General features: G+C 43.7%; 1 protein-coding gene across 2 annotated transcripts in view; it reads left to right on the forward strand.

Moving 5' to 3' along the window:
• Positions 1-25,624, forward strand: part of nrg3a (neuregulin 3a) — a 564,733-nt gene that overhangs the window by 512,887 nt on the left and 26,222 nt on the right. For both annotated transcript variants that reach the window (XM_072436249.1, XM_072436248.1), the window contains exons 6-7: positions 17,377-17,497; positions 17,979-18,094. In XM_072436249.1, the coding sequence (XP_072292350.1) occupies positions 17,377-17,497; positions 17,979-18,094 (237 nt within the window). The remainder of the gene's footprint in view (positions 1-17,376; positions 17,498-17,978; positions 18,095-25,624) is intronic.

The raw sequence follows: 25,624 nt of genomic DNA on the forward strand, positions 1-25,624 counted from the left end.
TCTAACCTCTACTGCAGAATGTTGTTGTCGATGGTGTCAAACGCCGAGGTCCAACAGGACCAGGATTGAGACCAGTCCATTATCAGCAGCTAATAACAAATCATTTGTTATTTTAAATATGGCATTTTCATTGCTGTGGTGGGCTCTGAACCCTGCTGTGGTCGGCTCTGAACCCTGACTGGAAACTTCAAATAAGTTATTGTTCTGTAGATGGCGACAATGCTGTTTAAGTATGACTCATTCAAGGATTATGGAGACAAAGGGAATATTTGAAATAGGTCTGTAGTTTACCAATAGGACAGGATCTAGATTAGGCTTTTTCAAAAGCGGTTTAATGACTGCAAGTTTGAAGGACGTAAGCACTTTCTAATGAAGTATTTATTATATTAAGAAGATAATCTACAAATATAGCCGCAAGCGGCAATGATCGGCCCTCGCCACGCCGCCGCCACACCGCCGCCACGCCGCAAGAGGAGGGGGCGCTAACGCGCCCCAATTGTCCTTTTATTACGCCTACTGCTGAATCTGAATCTTCTCCCCTTTTGTTTTACCATCAAAAAGCTATTTTATTTTGAATTCTTGGCAAAATGTGCGGCTTTGCCGCACAGACACCGTGACTCTTTGAATGAAAATGTGGATAACTTTTGATGGTCCTGAAGATGAGTCTCACCAAATTTCAGGTTAATAGGGCTGACGCCCTGGGAGGAGTTTGTGAAAGTCTAAAGTGTAAACATGTTCTGGCGATTTCCCCATTGGAATAACATGGAAGGTTTCGGTCATCGTTATGGCAACGCCATAACAATTATGACATGGGTCTCATTGACTTTTTTGATGGGGATGCTAAAATTGAGTTGTGTGTCAAATTTCATATAATTTCGCAAAACTAAACATTTAACCTCCATATAAAATCTGTAGGGGGCGCTGTGGCGCCAAATGAATTTATTTCACTTCAAGTAGGTTTAGGGCAAAGAGTTTAACAACTTATTCTAATTTGACGCAATTCGGACTTTATCTGCGCAAACGGACGAAATTTTAAATATGGGAGATTTCTGAAATTCTAGCTACAGTTTGCGGCTTCGCCGCACAGAGACCGTGAGAGGTATCAATGTAATTTGGATAACTTTTGATGTCCCACTCCTCAGTAGCATTTTCACCAAATTTCAGCTTTTTAGGGCCAACGCCCTGGGAGTAGTTCGTAAAAGTACGACGTTTGGAAAAACTCCGAAGTCATGTTTAGCCATTTTTGAAGCAATATGGCCGACATTTGGTTGGGCGGACGGCGTTGCCGTAATAATATTTTTTACTTCTCTTGTCACCATCTACCTCTGCGCCAAATTTCATGATTCTACGATCAGATTTTTTTTGGGTCATTTCCCATCTCTCAATGCATTTTTGGTACATTTGGGGGCGTTGACGCGCCAATTTTTTTTTATTTTAGAAAAGGGAAATAGCCAGAATGTAGAGAGGCACGATTTTTAGAGGTGTGAACATTTTTGTGACTTTTCGTCAATGTTCACTGGGTGAAAAATAGGGGGGTTGGTCCCGAGAAGAAGAAGAAGAATTAAAGCCGCAAGCGGCATCCAACGGCCCTCGTGGGCCGCCGGCCTTCCGACTCTGCTCTCTGCATTTTACAGAGATGGCGCTAACGCAAGAACTAAGACAGCGACACATTGTACATGTACAATGCTGTGCTTAACCAGTGGAAATGAACACAAATGTCGGTCAAATGTGCAGCTCCAGCGCACAGAGACCGTGACACTTGGAATAAAAATATGGATAACTTTTGATGCCGCGCTTGTGTAGATTATTTTCCCAAAATATGAGCTTGATCGAGCTATTGCCCACAGAGGAATTTGTTAAAGTGTGAAGCGTAAATGTGAACATTTCAGAGATTTGGCGTTTTTCCCATTTGTGACATATATTTGCGGCTCTACCGCACAGAGACCCTAGTACTTAAAATCAAAATATGACTAACTTTGATGCCCCGCTTGTGTAGATGATTCTCCCCAAATATGAACTTGATCGGGCAATCGGCCTAGGAGGAGTTTGTTAAAGTGTGAAGTGTAAAAATGTGGTCATTTTAGAGATTTTGCGGTTTCCCCATAGGGATAACATGGGATGTTTCTGTCATCGCTACGGCTACGCTTTACCAAATATGACTTTGGCTCCCATACTTTTAATTTGGGGATGGCAAATGAGAATTATGTGCAAAATGTCATGTCATTTGGAAAAACTCTTGTTTATAGGCCACTCTGAAGGCCAAATAGTCCAAATTCTGCGAAAAGTTTGCGGCTCAGCTGCACAGAGACCGTAAATGTTATCCATAAAATTTGAATAATTTTAGATGCCCCACTTGTCTAGAGGAGGTACACCGATTTTGAGATCGGTGGGCCAAACGCACTAGGAGGAGTTTGTTAAAGTGTGAAGCGTAAAAATGTGGTGATTTGAGCGATTCTACGATTTTCCCATAAGGATAACATGGGATGTTTCTGTCATCGCTACGGTTACGCCGTACAAAATATGACTTTGGCTCTCATACTTGTATGATCAGGATGGCAAATTAGAATTTAGTGCAAAATATCATGTCATTTGGAAAAACTCTATTGTTTATAGGCCACTCTGAAGGCCAAATAGTCAGAATTCTGGGAAACGTTTGCGGCTCCGTCGCACAGAGACCGTAAAAGTTATCCTTAAAATTTGGATAACTTTAGATGCACCACTTGTCTAGAGGACGTACACCGATTTTGAGGTTGGTGGGCAAAACGCACTAGGAGGAGTTCGTTGAAGTGTAAAACATAAAAATGTGGTAATTTGAGAGATTTTGCGGTTTTCCCATAGGGATAACATGGGAGGTTTCTGTCATCGCTACGACTACGCCGTAAAAATTTAGGCATTTTTGTGATTGGCTTTTGTGATCGGGACGGCAAAATAGAATTTTGGGTAAAGTTTAGACAATTTTGGTAAAACTAATTTTTGACCTTCAATGTTAATTTAAAGGTCACTCTGTAGGGGGCGCTATCGCGGCCATTTCAATTTTGTCAGCCTAAACTGGTCCAAACTAGAAAGTTTAACAACTGATTCAAATTTGGTCCTAATCGGACTGGTTTTGATCAAATGGGAGCAATTTTTAGATCTGCAATATTCCAAAATAAGTTGTCCAACTTTGCGGCTGCGCCGCACACAGACCGTTAAAGGTATCTCAAAAAATTGGATAACTTTAGATGCCCCACTTTTCCAGAGGACGTACGCCGATTTTGAAGTCGGTGGGCAAAACGCCCTAGGAGGAGTTTGTCAAAGTTTGACGTGAACAAAATGGCTAACACAGCGTGTTTTCATTTTCAAAGGAAGATGGCGGCCATAGGGTAAGTCTGGGGGCGTGGCCACAATGATTTTTTTTGTTCGTCCTCACGAGAGGAATGCGTGTCCCGAATTTCGTAGCTTTACGCCAAAGTTGACCTCGGGGCGTCTCCCATAGGCGCAATGTATTTTGACTTTTGTCGGTGGCGCTGTCGCGCCATTTTTTAACGGAAAAAAAAATGGCCCAGAAAAAATCAAATTTTTCGCCGATTCTGAATTTTGGGCAAAGTTTGGTGAGTTTTTGAGCATGTTCAGGGGGTCAAATTAGAGTTCAAAAAGCAGAAGAACAAGAAAAATAAAAATAAAAATAATAATATTTTTAGCAAAAACAATATAGCCGTTTCCACTATAACAACAAATTATACATCGTTTGAAAGCTCTAAGCCTTCCCCATGCCGCCATGGGGTGGAATCATCATTACGAGCGCTTACGCGCTCGTCACTCCCTATTCCGTCGGGATGCCCCGCCCACTCCCCACAGACTTCCATTGATTTGAGCAGATACAAGCATGGCCCATGCCTGCGGCATGGATTCTCGCGTACAGGACGATGCCAAGAGGGTTTTTGGAGGAATGCAGCGCTTCGCGCTGCTGTTGTCAACAATGAGTGAATGGGCTACGCCCATTCACTCATTGTTGACTATTTCTGTCATAGCAGGAGTAAGTATGCATGATCCATGCCTTCGGCATGGGCTAGTTCACTGTACTTGCCAGGGGCGACGGGGTACCAAACATGCGGGCTGCGCCCGCATGTTTGGTCAGACAGTTGCAACGCTGCCTTCGGCAGCGTTGCGGGAGCAATAGGCCCTCCGCCCTGCTGGGGCTCGGGCCTAATAATATTCCGATGCGAAAACAATGTTTCCCATTTTTCAAATATCATAAACTATACATTTTCGGAAAGCGCTCGCGCTTTCCTACCTCATGGTGTGGGTCCCTGGTCACTGACGGGTACTTTCGTTAATTTTGCGTGGGCTCCGCCCACTTTGTGTTTTTGGCCCTCTATACAGTAATAATGTTCAATTTTTGCATTACATGCTTATATGCACGGAACATGCAAGAGATGGGGAACGTATTCGTGAGCTACTTAGCGCAAATGAGTGCTTTATGTAATGTAAAGTGCTCGTTTAGTGCGCACTTTTGCACGGGCTTCGCCCGTTTACAACGGTAATGTTCCATTTTCCTACTACTAATTAGTATGCACGGGGCGTGCATGAGTGAAGGAGTGCGTTAGTGTGCATGAGTGAAGGAGTGCGTTAGTGAAGTGGGCGAGCGCTTCGCGCTCGATTTCGTGCGCACTTCGTGCGCACTTTCGCAGCCGTGCTTCGCACGGCCTTACGAGATTAATAGGCCTCTCGCCAGTTTGTGGCGCTCGGGCCTAATTAGGGGGACAATGTCTTTAAGGAGTCTGCTTGGAATGGGGTCTAGGATGCAAGTTGATGTTTTAGAGCAGGGGTCCCCAACCACCGGGCCGGGGACCGGTACCGGTCCATAATGCGCTTGTTACAGGGCCACACAAAAAGAGTTAATAATTTATTAGCGATAGCATCTTCTTCGATGTAACTTTGGCCTCTACCTCATGGCACGCTAATTAGCTTGTCTGTAGATGTATAATGAAAGGCCGTGGCTACAGAGCCGCGGCGCGGTCAAATTGCCCAGCAGTTTCAAGAGCCGCGGAACGGACATATAGCCTCATGGCAAACCCTAACCCTAACCTTAAGCCTAACCCTAACCCTGACCCTGACCCTGACCCTGACCCTAACCCGGCGCGGTCAAATAGCCCAGCAGTTTCAGCCGCGCGCCGTGGGTCTGTAGACACTCCCATAATGAAAAGCCTGATATGAAATTGTCAATGAAATCCATTAGATATAATGGCAAATATATTATATCTCTGCTCTTGTCCTGCGTGATAACATTTTTGATACGTGCATTATACATGATACGTCATCACGGATGCGTTGCATCAAACAGGTTGCCCAAAAGTAGACCCTCAAGCCAGCGGAAATTTGTAAAAAACAAATGTCTTTGGAGAGCATTTTTGCAAAGGGGAAAAGGCCAAGGGAGGAGCAGACGAGGAGCCAGACAAGGAGCCTACGACCTCAAAGAAAAAAACTAAATTTAAATCGACAATATCAGGAGTCCTACTTAAAATACGGGTTTGTCGCTATAGGTGACCGCCCTGCATAATATGTGGGGAAAAGCTAGCTAACGAGGCACTTATCCCGCCTGCCAGTAAGGATATTTGCTGTGAACTTTTAGGAGAAGCCGCTGTCAAAAAGGTTGCATATGTTCCTCTCGCGGCTAGCACTGTCACCAGGCGTATTGAGGACATATTGGAGGACATTGAGGCGCAACTGTTGGAGCGGATTAAAAAGTCACTGTGGTACGCCATCCAGGTTGATGAGTCTACTGACACCGACAACAAGGCAATACTACTTGTGCCCTATCTTTATAAGGACGACGTTCATGAGGATATGTTATGTGCATTATTTTTGCCAACCAACACTACAGCTGCAGAACTCAAGTCTTTGAATGATTACATATCAGAAAAACTTAATTGGTCCTTTTGTGTCGGTGTGTGCACGGATGGAGCCGCTTCTATAACTGGACGTCTGTCTGGTTTAACTACACGTATTGTGTCATTCATAGAGAGATAGTGGCTAGCTGAACATCACAGCGTATTGAATGATTGTCTATTTGAGCAGCTTTGTGAACAGATGGAGGCCAAGCACAAACGCCTTCTTTTACACACTGAAGTTAAATGGCTGCAAATGACGGTGGTCTTAAACGTATGTTTGAGGCAACAACACCAAGCGCAGGACTCCCACTGATTCAGCTGTGTGGTGGGTTGTTATTTTTATGCACTTCACTAGCAAGGACCACGCCACAACAATGGAATAAGATTTTTTTTTAATTGATAATAGTGATGATGGATAGATGATGGAGCGATGAGAGTTGGCTGGGTAGAGACTCAGGATGAGGACTCTGTCTCGGGTAATCAGCCCAGCCAATTCAGAACCCCCAAAGATGAAGAAAGATGATCTGGATCTCAACGTAAGCCTGGCTGAAAATAATGTTACTGAGTGGCACAAGGGAAGAGGAGCTGGATAGTCAAGGACACTTTGAAGAGTAGCTGGATGGAATCTAAAGCAGGAGGATTAATACTGGTGCATTGGAATAGAATTTTAGCGTTTGTAGGTTGTCGACGGAGTACATGGGTGTGAATAAGGTGCGAGAGTGATAGGATTTGAACTCGCAGTCGTTAAAACTGAATTTCGTGGTGGAGTCGCCTTGCTCCGGAGTGCAGAGCGATATACTTGCATGGATGTTGGAGTTGACGAGCTATAGATTGTAATGAAGTCAATATGAGCGATGAATGAGGGAACTTAATTGAGCTGAATGAGATTGAGAATGAGTGGAATGAAAGATATGAGGATAGTCCGATTTATATGGTTCCTGAAGATCGAAGAGGAGGGATAGAGGTGATCGTCAAGTTCAGAGTAGAGCGTCAGATTTTGGACGATAAGTCGAGAGTAGGAGTTGGTCGATTACGGTGCCCATTGACTGCTCCGGAGAGAGATGGCGTCCCGGTGCCCTGCGGCAGTTCTGGGGAGAGACAGCCTCCCTGTGCCGGCTGAGACCCTGGCGAGGATGCAGAAAAAGGATGTGGGATGAAGGGGTCGAATGGTTGGATGAATGGGAAAAGGGGAGGGGATTAAGGGAGGGATGAATGAAGGGTCGAAAGAGATCGAATGGAGAACGAACTCAGGTGCAAGAAGAGGGTCAAAGGAGAGACTGTAGATAACCAGAGGGGCGTAGACATCTCTGTGCCCGGTGCTCTGAGAAAGGGGCTCTGGGGGAATGAATGCGTGGATTGATGCGAGCATGGGGCCGCTGCCGTGGCTCGGGGCGAGCCGCCGCTATGGGTCGGGCGAGCGTGTGACCGCCGCCGTGGGTCGGGGCAAGCGTGGCTGCTGGCGAAGTTCGTGCTTGGAGCGAACGTGGCTGCCGACGGGGCTCTGGCGAGCGAGTGGAGTGGATTGTAGCAGCGAGGCGTGGCATGGGTCGGAGTAGTATGCTAGCATGAGTCGGCGTAATGGTATTGAATACCATCCAAAGTGAGAGTTTGCATGGAGCCCCAGTCCGAGAAAGGTTTTAGGGTCATCTTTACCCTCTTCTATTTTCTAACAATTGCTCCAACACTTTTTTCACCAAGCTGCTTGCCAATTGCCCCGTAGCCCTTTCCAACTTTGTGAAAGTCTAAATTTTCTTTCTCTGGTATCTTTTGACAGCTCTTTGGTCTTGTCCACAGTAGAAGTTGGACTCTGACTGATTATGGGATGGACAGGTGTCTTTATGCAGCTAAGAAGCTCAAACAGGTGCTACTGTTTTAGATTAGCAAGTGGAGAGGTGGACTTTTCATTGTTCATTGTTTTATGTAGCACCAAATCACCAAAGCAATGTCCTATGTTTGTGAAGTCTGGTCATTGACAATGGCAATAAACCTTTTCTGATTCTGATTCTGAAATAAATTATAAAAAAATCAAACAAAGTGATTTCCAGATTTTAAAATATTTGTTCTCTCACAGTGGAACTGCACCTACAATACAATGACAATTTAAAACCCCTCAATCATTTCTAGGCGGGATAAATTACAAAATTGCAGGGTGTTCAAATACTTGCGTTCCTCACCTCTATATACTGTATGCACTATTCATGGGGACGGCTGGTACCAGTGGTTTCTTCCTGTCAAAGATCAGATGTATTGATTATTTATCAGATCTAAATTTATTACTATGTTTAGTATATTACCATGATAGTTTTACATAAAAAATGTATCAAGTTAACCAAAATGTTCTCTGACAATGACAGTTGGTCTTTTTTTCACTAGTCCCTAGCACTGCAGAGCCCACTACATGAATATCTGACGTGTTCTTTGACAGGCGTCAAGTCTTCCCCTGTTCATTTGCACTCTGTTAGATCCAGGAAATGACCTAAATTAATTCAGCCATAGAGATGATCATTGGCTAAGAAAGAGATCAGATTTAAAAGACAAATTAGAAGCATCAAAGGGCGGATGAAAAGACTTTCCTGATATTTCATTGGTTATGCATAACTCCCCTCTTGTACACATTCTTAGTACGTATATATAATATATAATAAGTTTATTGTTTGTCATGTGCGATGATGGCAGAAAATTGTCTTTGGCTTGCTTATTCACATACATCAACAACATACAACACAAGCTCATAGACCAATCAATAAATTAGCATAGCAATCCATGTTCAAGTTTTTTGCAGACACAACAGCAGAAACAAGCACAGACAGAGAAACAATTGGAGGGGGTTTGTACAGCTCTTTAAACTCTTTGCTGGACACCTCCCCCTCCGACGTTGGACACTTGTTACTGCGCAGTCTGGGCCAAACTGGACCTGCAGACTTGAATGTGTTCAGTTTACAGAGGAACGTCTCTTTGAAAAATCAAATTAATCCCCACTGTCCCTTCACATTTACCCAACACCCTTGTCCCAGTCTGGGGAAAATCGACACATACTGACAGCCCAACATTAGACAAAACTGATCTGACCACAGTGAGAGCTCTGTTCTTGCGCCCTCCGGACCATACATCATCCCATCGAGCTCTCCGGTCCGTTTAAATTAGCACACGCCCATCTTGAGAACATACTCTCCAATCACTGGGAAATTGTGACTGAGCCACACGGTTACGCACAAGAAGACCATGCACACACCTGCCTGTAAACCAGGGCTGTCACACATTTCAAATTCACACTATATTTATAATTTTCCTATAGCTATGTAGTGTTATTTGGCTAGAACTACGAGTCCAAAAATTATTTGCAGCAGCTGCCCTTCCCCTGCTCTGCTCAGAGCTGCTGTGTGTGCAGGTGATGCAAATGCCGAGGGCTGAGATGTGCCGACGCATTAATCTACTTGAGCAGAGGTCTGAGCGGGGAAAGAGACGTGTGGCTTTGGGAAACATGTGGAAGAAAGAAAGGAAATGGTTTTGAACACGTTAGAGCTAAACTGAAAGCGGTGCTAATGTGGAGCTAAAAACAGGAAAAAAAACTTCTGTGATGATACTCTGTGAGGAAAGGGTTAGGGTCAGGAGCCACAGGTAAAAAACACAGGTCAGAGTGTAATAAAGTATTTGTGAAGTGTTTTAGAGGCAAACTGTAGGGGTTAGCGTTAACACTAACCCGCTAACTCTAACCCAAAAGAACAACGATGTGCAGTTTTGGCAGCGATGTGTTTGATCCAACATGGCCGACTTCCTGTAAGATTTACGGCGGGGTCATAATATAATTTTTTACATGTCTTAACATTAACTATTGTTTTGGAGTGAGCGTCATATTTTTACTGTAAAATATTTTGGCGTCGGGCTCCCATAGGCTTCACTTAAAATTAAAGCTCACTGAGTTCTATTTTTTTTATAACACTCACAGGCTTAGTTTGTCCTTGTTTTCCACTTGCACAATTTTTCGGCCCCCGGCTACACTTTTAATAAGTCCCTCGCTGGGATGATTCTCGTCCTTCAGCTCGGGCCTAATAATAAAAGTCAATACATTAGGCCAAATTTTGATTTTTTTAATTGGATGTTGAATGTCTAATATAATTACAATGTCATTTCAGATTAGCTCATTTGATGGTTTTAGTTCAATTACATAATGCAACATTTATAACATTTAGAGAAAAAAAGGTTTGTAATAATTTTCAGATTTTAAGGTAATTACTTATTACAAAATGCAGCAAATTGCATTACAAAATGCATTGAGGCGAATCATGATTATTACATGATTAAGGTATTTTGGACTTGTACTACATATCGTACTTTCCTGACTCTAAGCTGCTACTTTTTACCCACGCTTTGAACCCTACAGTCGTTATAATGGTGGGTCTAATGTATAGATTAATACTAGCAAAAGGCCACCAGGGGGAAGTCTAGCAGGAAGAGCAAGCGTTTGACCGCTGTAGAAGAAGACGTCAGTGGAGCACTGTGTCCCAGGGATACATAGTGTTTTTTATAGTTTAAGCTTCAAAATTCTGTATATTTTATTACAATCAGACTCATATTCACGGAGAAATTAGTTTCAAAACAGAACAGAATTCACAACTATAGAACAGAATTCACAAATATAGAACAGAATTCACAACTATAGAACAGAATTCACAAATATAGAACAGAATTCACAAATATAGAACAGAATTCACAACTATAGAACAGAATTCACAAATATAGAACAGAATTCACAAATATAGAACAGAATTCACAACTATAGAACAGAATTCACAAATATAGAACAGAATTCACAAATATAGAACAGAATTCACAACTATAGAACAGAATTCACAAATATAGAACAGAATTCACAAATATCAAATCAAATCAAATCAAATCAAATCAATTTATTTTTGTAAGGCCCAAAATCACAACAACAGTTGCCTCTGAGGGCCACAGGGAGAAATGAATCAACAATGTCTGTGGTGGCGATGGAGTCAGACAATGTCTGTGGTGGCGAGGGACGATGTCCCAGGGTCCTCTGTCCTTAGACTCTCCTTCTCGGCCAGGAAAAACTACAAAAAAACCTCTTTGGGAAAAAAGCGTAGAAACCTGGAGGAGTTCCAGTGAAGGAGAGATCCGACTCTCACAGACGGACAGACGGACACGAGGAGACTGGAGGGAGGCAGATGAGGGACCGTCTGAGTCGAGCTGGACCCACTCTTCAGGCAGAAGAGGGACCGTCTGAGTCGAGCTGGACCCACTCTTCAGGCAGAAGAGGGACCGTCTGAGTCGAGCTGGACCCACTCTTCAGGCAGATGAGGGACCGACTGAGGCGAGCTGGACCCACTCTTCAGGCAGATGAGGGACCGACTGAGGCGAGCTGGACCCACTCTTCAGGCAGATGAGGGACCGTCTGAGTCGAGCTGGACCCACTCTTCAGGCAGATGAGGGACCGACTGAGGCGAGCTGGACCCACTCTTCAGGCAGATGAGGGACCGTCTGAGTCGAGCTGGACCCACTCTTCAGGCAGATGAGGGACCGACTGAGACGAACTGGACCCACTCTTCAGGCAGAAGAGGGACCGTCTGAGTCGAGCTGGACCCACTCTTCAGGCAGAAGAGGGACCGTCGGAGGCGAGCTGGACCCACTCTTCAGGCAGACGAGGGACCGTCGGAGGCGAGCTGGACCCACTCTTCAGGCAGATGAGGGACCGTCGGAGGCGAGCTGGACCCACTCTTCAGGCAGATGAGGGACCGACTGAGGCGAACTGTACCCACTCTTCAGGCAGATGAGGGACCGTCCACACAGGGCAGGGACCACTTCACCAGGGGAGGGGCATCTGGGTCCACAGGTCCTCAGGAGTGAGAGAAAGAAAAGAAGGCGGTGAACAGTTTGCAAGTGGAATCAAAAAATAAATATTGTTTGATAGCATAAGTAGTCAGAAGAAGAAGAAGATAGTGCTCAAGCTGTCATACTTCCCCCAGCATAGTTACTCCTAGGGCAGCGTAGCTGAAGCTGTGGGTTTATGTTTCTGTTCCTAACTAGTCTGACCATAAGCGATTTCGAAGAGGAACGTTTTAAGCCTGGACTTAAATGAAGAGACTGTGTCAGCATATTTAACATGGGTCGGGAGCTGATTCCATAACACAGGAGCTTGGGAGCTAAACGCTCTACCTCCTACAGTACTTTTAGAGACTCTTGGCACCACCAGAAGGCCAGCATTCTGAGAGTGAAGAGCTCTGTTTGGATGATATGGTTCTATAGCATCTTTGAGGTAGGATGGGGCCATGTCATTTATGGCTTTGTAGGTCAAGAGTAGAATTTTGAATTTGATTCTAGACTCGACGGGGAGCCAGTGAAGAGACTTCAGCACCGGCGTAATGTGCTCTCTTCTTTTTGTTCCTGTTAGTAATCTTGCTGCTGCATTTTGAACCAGTTGAAAGCTTTTTATGGAGCTTTTAGGACACGCTGCAAGCAGGGAGTTACAGTAGTCTAATCTAGTCGTTACAAATGCATGGATAAGTTTTTCGGCATCACTTTTAGGCAGGATTCTTCTGATTTTGGCTCTTGTTGCGCAAATGGAAATAGGCTGTTTTACAAGCTTGATTTATATGAGCTTTAAATGAGAGCTCCTGGTCAAATAAGACTCCAAGGTTTCTTACAGTAGAACTGGAGGCTACACTGACATTGTCCAGTGTGACTATCTGCTCAGATAGAGCGTCTCGTAGATGCTTAGGGCCAAGCACAATGACCTCGGTTTTTTCAGGGTTAAGAAGCAGGTAGTTTAATGTCATCCAGGTTTTTATCTCCTTCACACAAGTACTAAGTCTGTCTACTTGATCGCTCTGATCAGGTTTCATTGATAAATACAGCTGAGTGTCGTCTGCATAGCAGTGGAAGTTAATGTCATGCTTTCTGATAATGTTGCCTAATGGCAGCATATAAAGAGTAAACAGAATTGGACCGAGTACCGAACCCTGTGGCACACCGTAAATTACTTTAGAGCTTGGTGAGGAGCTCTGGTTTACATTAACAAATTGGAACATATCAGATAGATAGGATTTAAACCAGCTGAGGGCTGTTCCTCCAACACCTACATCACATTCTAACCTCTGCAGTAGAATGTTGTGGTCGATGGTGTCAAACGCTGCGCTGAGGTCCAACAGAACCAGGACTGAGACCAGTCCATCGTCAGCGGCTAATAACAAATCATTTGTGACTTTAACTAGTGCAGTTTCAGTGCTGTGGTGGGCTCTGAACCCTGACTGGAAAACTTCAAATAAGTTATTGTCCTGCAGGTGGCGACAAAGCTGTTTTACTACAACTTTTTCAAGGATTTTAGAGACGAAGGGAAGATTTGAAATAGGTCTGTAGTTTACCAATAGGTCGGGATCTAGATTAGGCTTTTTCAGAAGAGGTTTAATGACTGCATGTTTGAAGGACTGTGGAACATAGCCACTTTCGAGTGAAGTATTTATTATATTAAGAATAGGGTCTATAATTAGGGGGAGAATGTCTTTGAGGAGCTTGGAATGGGGTCTAGGACACAAGTGGAGCTTTTAGAGGACATAATGGCTGAAGTTATCTCTGCTTGATCAACAGCTGTGAAACTTTCTAAGTTTACAGGTGGATTTATATGGGACGTTAGATTTACAGCTTGGGCTAGTTCAGGGCTAATAGCGGGGGTAATTTCATCTAATTTATCTCTGATTGTTTTTATTTTATTATTAAAAAATAGGAGGAAATCATCAGAGCTGAGTGTAGCTGGGATTGAGGGCTCTACTGCACTGTGACAGTTTGTTAGCCTAGCTACAGTGCTGAAAAGGAATTTAGTGTTACTTTTGTTGACTTCTATTAGATTTGAATAATATCTGGTTTGGGCCTTACGCAGAGCCTGCTTATAGGACAGCAGGCAACTTTTCCATGCTTTTAGGGATTCTTCGGTGTGAGAGCGACGAAATAATCCCTCTAACTTTCTAACTTTTTGTTTATGTGAACGCAGTTCTTGGTTGTACCATGGGGAGGCGCGCTTTGGCCTTATGACCTTCTGTTTTAACGGCGCTACAACGTCAAGAGCAGACTTCAGAGAATTCATGGTCAAGTCGACACATTGATCACTTAAACTGGGACTAAAGCTGTTCTCAGCAGGATCACATGACATGATCACATGACATGATCACATGACATGTCACTGAATATTGGCTCTATTATTTCTTTGAATTTTGAGATAGATTTTTCAGATATTGTCCTTTTCATTATAACTTTATTTTGTGGGACTGGATGATCTTTAAGAATAAACTGAAAGGTAATTAGGAAATGATCTGACAATATAGGGTTTTGAGGGAGGACAATGAGGTCACTAATCTCTGTTCCATACGTTAGGACAAGATCCAGAGTGTTCTTGTGAGTGTGAGTCGGTTTATTTACATTCTGAGTGAAACCAATGCTGTCTAACAAGGCGCTGAAGGCATTACTGAGAGAGTCATCACTCATGTTCACGTGGATATTAAAGGCTCCAACTATAACTATTTTATCCCAGGCTAACACTAAGTTTGATATAAAGTCAGAAAACTCTGTTAAAAACTCTGAATAGGGACCAGGAGGTCGGTAGATAACTATGAACAAAACTCCTTTTTGGTTTTTCATATTTGGACATGTGATCAACGGCATAAGGCTTTAAATGAGTGAAATGCATTGTTAGTTTTAGGGCTCATGAGTCGGCTTGAGTGTGAGATCACTGCCACACCACCACCTCGGCCTGTGCTCCTGGCAGTCTGAAAGTTAACATGGGTGGGTGGAGTTAACATGGTGGGTGGGGTGGACTCATTTAGTCTGACGTAGTCGTCTTGTTGAAGCCACGTTTCAGTTAGAGCTAGAAGATCTATGTTATAGTCACTAATTAATTCATTAACTAAGAGCGATTTGGAGGAAATTGCTCTAATGTTTAGCAGTCCACATTTTACGTGTTTATTCATTTGTGTATTTGTGTCATTTGTGATTGTTATTTTCCTTAAGTTATTTGGTCTGACGCCTGAAATATTTTTTCTGAGATGTGACTTTTTGGCATTATTTGTACGAGGAACACGAGGGACACGAGGGACGCACACAGTCTCTATCTGTCTTGAATCTGAACACTTCACAGGTAACAGAACGGGCGAGAGTTCAGCGACAGAGGAGCGTCTTGAACTGCTGCTCTGCACCTGGGGCTCATCCCTAGATGGTCACTTAACACGACTAAGACTATCGGTCAAATTCTGAACTAATAGGGATGTACCCTCCGAAGTCGGATGGATGCCATCCCTGCGTATGAGCCCGGGCTTTCCCCAAAACGCACTCCAGTTATCAATAAAGACTACGTTGTTTTGAGGGCACCATCTGGATAACCAGTTGTTGAATGCTGAGAGACGGCTGTACAATTCAGCATTGATCCGATTGGGCAGGGGACCAGAAAATATTACAGTGTCCGACATCGACTTCGCTAGGTCACACACCGCGGCTACTTGAACTTTGAGCACCTCTGATTGTCTCCGCCGGGCGTCGTTACCGCCTGCGTGAACCACGACTCGCCGGAAACGGGTCCTACTCCGCTTTAAGATCCTAAGGTTTCCTTCGATGTCACCCATTCTGGCCCCCGGGTAACACCTAACGCTAGCAGCTGGCAGCTTCACGTCTCTAACAATAGAACTCCCGATTACAAGAGTTTCTCTCGTGTGTTCAGCGGGCGTGTGATCGCTGAGGGGAGAAAACCTATTATAGACGTGAAGCTCACGGCGCTCTGAGGTTCGGCGTTTAGCGCCTTGTCCCCTCCGAACTGTCACAAAATGGTCCCTATTCTGTTCCTGGTCTAGTCCCGGCTGCACGGGAGACGCTGAGGGGCTGAGCTCGGCCTTACTGCTACTGCTAATGCTAATGCTACGCCCTGCAGCGCGGTCCGGTAGCCCTCGCGCTAAAACCGAACTATAACTGGACTTAAGCTCCTCTAAACAGCGGATCCGCGCTTCTAACTCCGTAACCCTGGCCTCCAAAACTACCACTACACTGCACTTCACGCACCTGTCATCAGAGAAGGAGCCAGGGTTCTGACTCGACATATGACAGCTCAAACAGGTAAAGGTAGATCCAGCCATGACGCTAGCGGCTAGGCTACGCTAGGCTAGTTCAGGCTGGAGCTAGAGAGTGAGGAGGGCTTTTTAATCCACGAAATACTGAAAAGCGAGCGGCTTGAGGCTCCGGATTGTTTGCGGAGCAATCAAACGTTCACTTTCGTGTATATGATGCGTAAATAGTGTGTATAATTCGTGGATTAATCGGTAAAAGGCTCTAAGAACGAACAGCTCTGAAAACGCGACACACTCACCGGAAATGACGTCACCTGCTGCAGTTTTAAATATAGAACAGAATTCACAAATATAGAACAGAATTCACAAATATAGAACAGAATTCACAAATATAGAACAGAATTCACAAATATAGGAACTTGCTTTGGTTGTTCGGTGACACAATATGTGGAAGTCTAGATGCGGCAGAATACAAAGACAAACGGAGCGCAGACATGCAATATACGGCGATCTGCCGCATTGAAATTAAACTTTCTTGGCCAGACTGACTCCCGGGTCAAAAGACAAAAATGTGCATCCCTACCATGGACCATATTTCTGTGTAAATGTCTCATGTTACAACGTAACACTCGCTAAGCACCAGCTCAGGAGCAGATGAACCAGATGTGAAGACACAGACATATGTAAAACAGCAAGACAAGTTAATTAGTCTAATTACTAACGCAGTGCAGCGGACCTCGGGTGCACCACGAGACCCCGGTTCAAAAGACGCATCACTACCATGTAGTATATGTGTGAATATCTCATCTTACAATGCGGGCACCTGTGGGTTATTGACAGGTGACCCTTGGATAAATTCTATTTTCTTCGTAAATATTGTGTGCGCGGCTTTTATTCAGGAGCACTTTATAGCCCGAAATGTACAGTAATGTCATTGGTAAATGCACGGTTTTGCCAGTGTTTTGCTGCGTGAATCTTGGATTATACTTTCCACGTTTATATTCCGCACAGAAATGAGACACACAGTATTTATAGTCTGTGCGTTCATGCGGCTGCAGACGGTACATATCTGATCTAGCTTCTATGAAATCCCCCTCAATTCCACATGGGCCATCTTCATAGTTGCCACATTTTTCATGGACCTTATAGACGTGTCAAATATAAACTCAGCTTAAAGTAAACAGTCCTTTGAATCTCTTTTCAAGTGTTAGTTTTGCAGTGGACCTTAAATATTAGTTTCAAACTAACCCTAACATAACCCAATTTGAATGGGCCCTGTATATAATTATGTTGATAACGATGTGGTGTGGGCTATTTTTATCTCCCCTGCCCAAAGTTATCACCAGCGGTCACTGTGTGTGTATAGTCATAGTTATAACTATACATAGTTTACAGAGTGGAATTTATTGTTATTTATGTAAACATATAACATTTTGATGGTGCAGGCGACAAAGGGAGAAGCTCCAGGCTCATCTCAAGGAAAACCGGTCTCTGAAGAACTACAACTCCCATAATGCCCCAGGAGAGGAAAGAGGAATGTCCAGCAGCAATGTGCAGACGTATCCGGTGAGTATTTTTACTTAACTTGACCAATCACTACGCCCTGTCTCATCTACAATATCTAATCAATTACCAAACTGGAATGTAGAGCCTATGGCTGTTCCACCCTTTTTTTGCTTTTTGTCTGAAAAAAACTTTTCTAAAGCTGTGTGCAAACTATGTACAACTACTTAATAATAATAATAATAATAATACTAGAAAGATGTGCTAACCTTGAGCCCAGACTACATGCGGTGCTGCTTGAGCACATTAGCCACCGGCATCCCAGAGCTCTGCGCTTTATTCGAAAGGACATTGTATGCTGAAAGGGGGGGAAGGGTTCATAGTAATTCTACAAATGACGAGGTGGCAGCAACCACACATGTCTGATGCTCTTAACGACTGTACCACCAGCGAAGCATGGTAGCCCAGCTTTAATAAATTAAAGATATTAATTTTGTGCTAAACCTGTTTACTGTACATGTGTCGTTTTGTTTTGTTTCAACAGTATTGCAAGAGGCTGTTCCAGTGTCTTGTTGCTGAGTCCAGTTTCAATCACTGCAGCATCAGCAATACTTCCTGCAACTCTTTCTTCAGATGCAGTGCAACTGCTAAACAACCAAAGTAAGATTGCAGAAGAAGTCTCTGGTTCATGCCTTCTTCAGCACATATGAAATTGCATTTCTGGGTACATTGCTGTCTACCTGCCAATTGCAAACCCTAACCATTAATTAGATTAAATAGAAAACTGTATCGATCTCAAAGAAAATTTTAATTTTCACCTGCAACAAAAAAGGAAGTCTGTTCTATGACATCTATAAGTTTAAACATATGGGACAACCCGACCCTAACCCCGTTACCCTGAGACTGCTCCTCTGTGGCCGCTGTGTGAACACATAACTACTCAGAGACTCAGAAGTGTCAAAACAAGTGGACCTCAAACAACTTCATTTAGCTTCTTATTGGCCATCACAAAGGTGGTGAATATTTTTTGTGTGTAAAAAAGACAAAAAACTGCCCTGGTCATTTTCATAACTGCCATTTTGGGTTGGAAAATTAATAAACCAAAACCAAAAGAACCAAAACCAAAACCATCAAAACCAAAGAAGTCCAGTATGGACAAAGTGTCGAGAAGGAGGAGGTGAATGGCGAGTAGAAGGGCGATGAGAAGGAGTACAAAGAGGAGGAGTAGTGCAAAAAGGCATAGGAAATAAAAGAGTGCAACAATGAGAAGGTCAGTGAGGAAGAGAAAGACAGCGGAAAAAGTGGAGGACAATGGAGAAAAGGAGAGTGAAGAGTTTGGACAATGAGGGATCTAGAGTGAAGTGGAAAATAGTGGAAAAGTAGGATCTAACAGGGGATGCTTACATTTTTTGTATATAAAAACATATAGAACAACACAGAACAGAACAAAATGGAATGACCAGAGAGTACAAAAAAACAAAACATAAGCAGACATCAACGGAACGTAAATACAGACAAAATCACAGCATTATAAATTAAAACAAAAGTCTCATTTAGTCTGAAGTCTAGTGAGTTTGTCCATCTCCAAATTTAGTCCAGATGTATTTTTTTTCCATTTGTCTAATGTCTGCCACGATGTCAGTCCTGTCCTTGATCATCGGTGTGGTCTGGGTTGGCACTAGATCATAGACGGAATCGGGACGAAAGTGACTGAATCCAACATGGCGGCGACCGAAACGGAAGTTACTGACTCCAACATGGCGGCGACCGAGACCGGTTCCGCTGATACAGCTCAGGCAACAATTTTCTCTCTTGGGTCCAAATCCGAAGTGTACCCTAACCCTAACCCAGTGTCTGAAGCGTATCTAGGGCCGCCATGTAATTATTATCTTTTAAGATAGTGATTTGGGCCGCCACGAGGGCCGCCGTTTTGGATTCTGTAACTTCCGTCCCGATAACTTCCATCTCGATCCCGTATATGATCTAGTACTGACCGTGTGGTCTGTGTCATCCATTTCTTTGGGATGGCCTTTTTTCCTGCCACCAGAAGTTTATGCCAAACGTATCCGCTGATTGTGTCCATGGCATGACTTTTATGGCCCAAGTATATTGTTCTAAAATTAAGTCGGATGGCAATGTCAAAAACTGCAGTGCTGCAGTGCATTTTTAATTTCAGTCAAATAACCCCGAACGACTGAACAGTCCCTAAACACATGGTAGTAGTTTGCCTCCTGGCTACCTCAGTTTCTCTAACAGTCAGAATTTCCCTGTGAATAATGGGAAGTTTGACATTCCCATTTGTTTGACAACAGAATTCCTTCCAAACATGTGACTGTGGTTCTCCCTTGAGAAGTACATATATTTTCCCATTCTTCGACTGTCAAATAAAATTGACCCTCTCTTATTGGATGCTCAATACATTAATATCCTTTTGATATTATTCGCATTGTCATTTCCGATGTATAAGCTTTAACAAAAAATTAATCAGAGGGTTAAGGTGGTCGTTGCTTTACTTCATTTCTTGGTTATAATAACTCCTTGTTTGTAAATACCTCTATATATTCCTGTATCTCCAAGACAAATAATTATTTCAACATTATCTTTTACAGTCTGGTGGAAAACATTTATACCTTATGTTATCCAGGCTTTAAATCTCAAATATGTGCTGTTAGGTGCTGTTGGTTCTAATTTACTGAGAATAACAAGACAAGATTCTGGTCGTTATAATAAAAGTATTTATTCCCTACGATTACAAAACTAACAGATTAAAACGCATGTCATGTCCCTCGAGTTCCCATCAGACATCTGTGCTCTTCATCTGGGGGCCTCTCACACACAGGACAAAGAATATGAATATTCATAAGAAGGTGGATCTTTTCTGGCACCTCTTGGTACCAGGCTTTACCTTCCAGGACATCCTAATATGGTCGTGAGATGCGACCCTTGACCCAAACAAAGAATTTGGGGGAGCAGAGACAGACTAAGCAGACAGAGCAAAGAATGTGCTGTGTGTGTGTGTGTGTGTGTGTGTGTGTGTGTTTGTGTGTCCAGTCTGCAATAACAATGATAGGTATATTAATGCATTACAATATTAAATGCTTATTAATTTCTTCATTCCCTCTTTTGAACTCATTTAGGAGTTCACAATATAATTAATGTGGTCTGTAACTGGGGGAGCATATAGTCCCTTCAGTTCTTACTTTGTTGATTATTATTTTATAATTATTCTCTTTGTAATATATATAAAAAGTGGAATTTTGGTCTGACGTTTCATAGCCAATCTAGTCCTATGTAAAATTATCTAGGAGGTGTCCAGTTAGTCTAGTTGTATTGGAACTGAATCTAATCTTGCATAGAATATACTGTCTGTATATAGTCTGTATTATATGTGTTTGATGTCTAATGATTTCCGATGCGTCCCAAAGAAGAATACCTATTCTACCTACAACTCTACATCCTTTTAAAACAATGACTGCATAAACTAACCACATAAACCAACCTATAACCTCATAAACCAACCTCCCTCTCTTGGACTGGGGAACACCCAGCCCACCTGAAAAAAGCAATGTAAGCGTGTGTGTCACCAAACAGGACCCTGGAGAGTGCACGTGTAAGAAGACCACCCGACCATCTCTAAGCCAGGTGGCTCAGAGATTTACAGAGTCCTAAAACCAGCACTCAAACGGAGTCTACAACACAGAAATGTTTAGCAGAAGCACAGGAAAAAAATAAATGTAAAAAGTTCAATTTAAAAGGAAATGTTCTTTAGAGAGTCTTTTGTGGCAGGGGTAATCTGAGATGTATATGACGCCACAATTCTCCTTTATCCACCAGTTTCTCTGCGTGGGAGGTCCTGGCATTGACAGTGAATGGACCAGACCAGCGAGGTTCAGTCCAAGATCTCCGGAGCACTTTCAGGAGAACCTTGCCGGGCAGAGGTTCAGCTGGAGCCGGGACCGCCTCCTTGTGGATCTGGGTGGAAAGACTAGATGCCCAAAGCATGTAATTGAGAAAAACAGAGAGGTGTTAACATTAGGATCTAGGGGCAGAAAAGATGTCCCAGTCAACAGTTCAAATGGGGAGTGTCCCGTTGCCCTGCACGCGGTCTGTTTTACTGTAAGCAGAGCAAGGGGAAATTAATCAAGCCAATTCACGTCAGTGACAACCATAATGTAGCTAAACATAATTGTAGTAAAAATTAAATAAAATATAAAAAATTATAATTTTAGAGTGCCATTGAAGCGTTCGAAATCTCCTCTGGGACTGTGGGGATGATAACAGTGCCAAAAGATGTGTCGAAGTCCACACATGGCAACAACAGTTTGCAGATAAACATTCTTAAAATGGGAGCCTTTGTTAGATTTGATTCGGAGCTAGGATATGCTTTTGGCCAGAGGGAGAATAAGTCAATTATAGTCAAAAGGAAACATTTGCCACAAACTCTGGTACTTATGTTCATGATATAATTAGGGGGTGGCACCAGGGTGAGGCAAATTAATTGTAGTGGGGTTTAACATGTGACGGACTTGTCAGTTAAGGCAGTGTCCAACAGCGGTCCAGTGAGAAGAACAGGCTTCCCTTTAGGACCCCGCCAGAGGCCAGTGTCACCTTGGTAACAGTGATGGAGTCATTGTCAACGCTTAGGCTTTGGTGTGTGGAGAGCAGAAAGTTACTCACCATCCGACAGCATCTGAGGCGATATAACCCGCCGCTCTCCTGGCCAGGCAATCTGTGGCCTCAGTGCCCCTGGAAACAAAGTCCTGCCCTTTGGTGTGGGCGGGGCATGTAACAAAAGCGATAGCTGAGGGCAACACAAGTGCATAATCTAACATTTTGATTAAACTGGATGTCCGACTGGACCTTATTTAACTGTCCTAAAATAATTTCTTCACCATTCTGTCAGGTGAGTGACTATAACGCCCACGGCGTTAGCAAAGTCTGAGTAGATTGTCACCGGTCAGTCAGCTGAGTCCTCAAGAGTGAGCACAATATCCAAGATCTCTACACGTTGTGCAGATGGGCAGTAAGAAAGTGTAGAAGAACACCAGTCAACAAAATAATTATCCAGCTTGAACAACAGCAGCGGCAGCAGACAGGTAGCTGTCCCACTTCCTGAAACAACAGCCATCAGTAAAGAAAACTATGTGTCAATCAGAGGTGTAAAAGAGAGATCATATTGTGCCTTGGCCAAGGTCTTAGTAAGAGAAACACAGTCACGAGGAGAAGGTCGAGGTTGTCAGCCATGTTGACACCGTCCACAGAAAATGAAGTCCAGTCCAAAGTGGCAGTGTTCTTCATCCGTTTCTCACAAATAAGTGCACGCAACGAGGTAGTGAACAACGTATAGTCGGGTATGAACAGGCAGCTGTAGCCACAAAGGCTAAGAAAAAAGAGCATGTGTCCACAGTTGGGTTAAAGATGGGTCAGAATCATGTTTTCATATTCAGGAGAAATACAATTACCTATACTAGACACTGTTCATCCTAAGAAGTTCACAGATCTCCTACAGCATTGTAGCTTCTACTGAGAGATTTTAAAGTCGCACTTGTGAAGCCTCAGCAAGACATCTTTGGTGGCCGACAGACACGTTGAGACAGTGGGAGCAGCCAGCAGGAGATCATCCACATACTGCATCAGTGGGAGGAGCCACCAGGAGATCATCCACATACTGCATCAGTATGACTTTCTAGCAGCTGAAAGATTGAAAGCACTTTCTTCAGCACCTGGTAAAAGATTCCAGGACTTAATTTAAACCCATGTGGCCATTTAGTGTATTGCAATTTTGCACCCTTGTGGGTGAAAGCAAAAACATGTCGGACCCCAGGAGACAGTGAGATGCACGTATGAGAAGGTACAGTTCATTGATTTTCCTAACGTCATGAGCAGGTCTAAATTTTGAATTTAGAGATGTCCTTCTTAAGTACAGGTAGAATAGGAATGTTAACGTTAGATGATAATAGTTCCAGCACACAGGATGCCAATCAGTAACAAACGTTAGTCTTTTAGTCATTGGTCCTAAATCTTTCACCTGATGAGCCGGTGAGACAGGGACACGTGTGGCACGCTACCCTCAGACATTCTATACCAATCCAATTGTTCTTTGATCAGCTGACAATAAGCAGCTACACCTTCTTTTCCTACCAACATTTTATCAAATGCTATAGTTTTAGTACGTACAGAATTTTTTAACATCAAATTTAGATTGAAATACTTTTTTGACCTGTCATGAAACAGAGTACACTGGAGGGAGTCCTGTGGTGCGTGATAGGATGCCAGAGTGTCAATTCAGGGTGTCTATGCCTGATACTGTGCAGCCACGCCTTCTGTGATGTCGGTCAGGCGGGCTCAGTAATGCAACAATTAGTCCTTTATCAGAGCATAAAATAATGTCTCCAGTCTTCATCAGGAGATCGCGTTCAAGCAGGTTCAATGTCAATGTGCAGAGGTTAAGTCCATGGCAGAAATGAGTGAGTCCCAGAGAAACCAACCAAGGAGAGTGACAGTTTAAATAGTTGGTTGCGGTGGAGGGGGAAGTTGATGGACGAGTGCGTGGCTCCGGTGTCCACCAGCACAGGTACAGCTTGTCCCTCCACCTTCACATGGAGCATAGACTCTGCTTGACATGGCTCCTGCCTCTCTGGACGCCCATAGTATTTCTTGTCTTCATGGCCAGTGTAAAACTGCCCACTGTGGGAGCCTCAGCATTTGGTTGTGCATCAGGTCGGGAGGCCTTCCTCCCGTTGTTGATCAGTCTGAAATCCTCGACCACGACTTATTCCACCTTGGGCTCCTCCAAAGCCTCCTCTGAATCCTCCCTTGAAATCTCAACCTTTCTTATTTACATTGTCTTTTAGATCTTTTACTTTTAAGTTTAATAACTGTTCCTGCAATTTCTGTTTCTCTGATTTGTTACCTTTTTCCTTGCTTCGTTGTTGAGTCAGAGCGTGAACCACGTGGCTCCTGAACCAAACGTTATCACCAGCCATGAGGTCAGAGTTCATATTTAGATGTTCTTTAACATTCGGGGGAAGGGCTGCCATGACTGCGATCATACATATTATTTTCCTATCTAAGTATCTCATTGAGTGTCTTCCTGTCGCATCTATCTACCTTTCTGTCAAATTTATATCCTCTCTTCATCTCCTGAAATTTTTGTGAAAAGTGTTTTACAGAAGGATTTAAATGCTGATTTTTAGTTTGTCTTGTTTTGTTAAGATTGAAATACTTTGCCTGTCCCATATTTAAAAACGGCCGTGGCTGCAGAGCCGCGGCGCAGTCAAATGGCCCAGCAGTTTCAGGAGCCGCGGCAGTGCCATATAGCCTCATGGCTAACCCTAACCTTAACCCTAACCCTAAAACGGCGCGGTCAAATAGACCCGCCGTTTCAGGAGCCGCTGCACAAAATAACATGGCAGTTTCGGCCGCGCGCCGCGGCTCTGTAGACACTCCCTTTAAAAAAATGTTTTCTTTCAGCTCAGCTTGTTGTTTTCAAAGTTTCTAGGATAATAATTTGGAACATTTTGATCTGAACAGTTAAGTTAAGGTAGCAGAAAGAGGGGGCGCACAGGGCGGGTGACAGAGAGCACTACAAAGACGCAAAGAAAGGATTTACCACGGAGGTGTCGAGAGCTAGATCACAGTACAATACGTTTCTGAAGCAGCAGTTCTCAAACAACAACCTCTGTGTGGAGTGGGCACCGTCTTCTCACCAACTACAAACCCAGAGCCCCCCATAATGCAGATGACAAAAAGACAAAAAACTGGCTCAACTACTCAGCTCCTTCTATTGTAGGTTTGGTGTAACCCTGGTACAGCAGTAATAACCTGGAGTTCAATGCTCAGATGACAGTGGAAATGATTGTGGACTTCAGGAAAGTCACAGCCCCCAGCCCCTCCCTCACTATCACACTCCCCAATCACCACCGTAGACTCCTTCCACTTCCTCGGCACCACCATCACCCAGGACCTCAAGTGGGAGCCCATCATCAGCTCGCTCATCAAGAAGGCCCTGCCGTTAGGGTTAGGTAACCCTAACCCTCTACGGCAGCAGAGGAAAGCCAAGCTGCCGGCACAGATGGTGGTGCAGTTTTACACTGACATCATTGAGTCCATCCTCACCTCCTACATCACAGTGTGGTACGTTGGAGCCATAGCCAGGGATAAACAGAGACTACAGCACATTGTGCACTC

The sequence above is a fragment of the Eucyclogobius newberryi genome, unplaced genomic scaffold, assembly GCF_026437365.1.
Source record: "Eucyclogobius newberryi isolate DKJ021-1_F unplaced genomic scaffold, fEucNew1.0.hap1 SCAF_8, whole genome shotgun sequence".
In the NCBI taxonomy this organism is placed as follows: domain Eukaryota; kingdom Metazoa; phylum Chordata; class Actinopteri; order Gobiiformes; family Gobiidae; genus Eucyclogobius; species Eucyclogobius newberryi.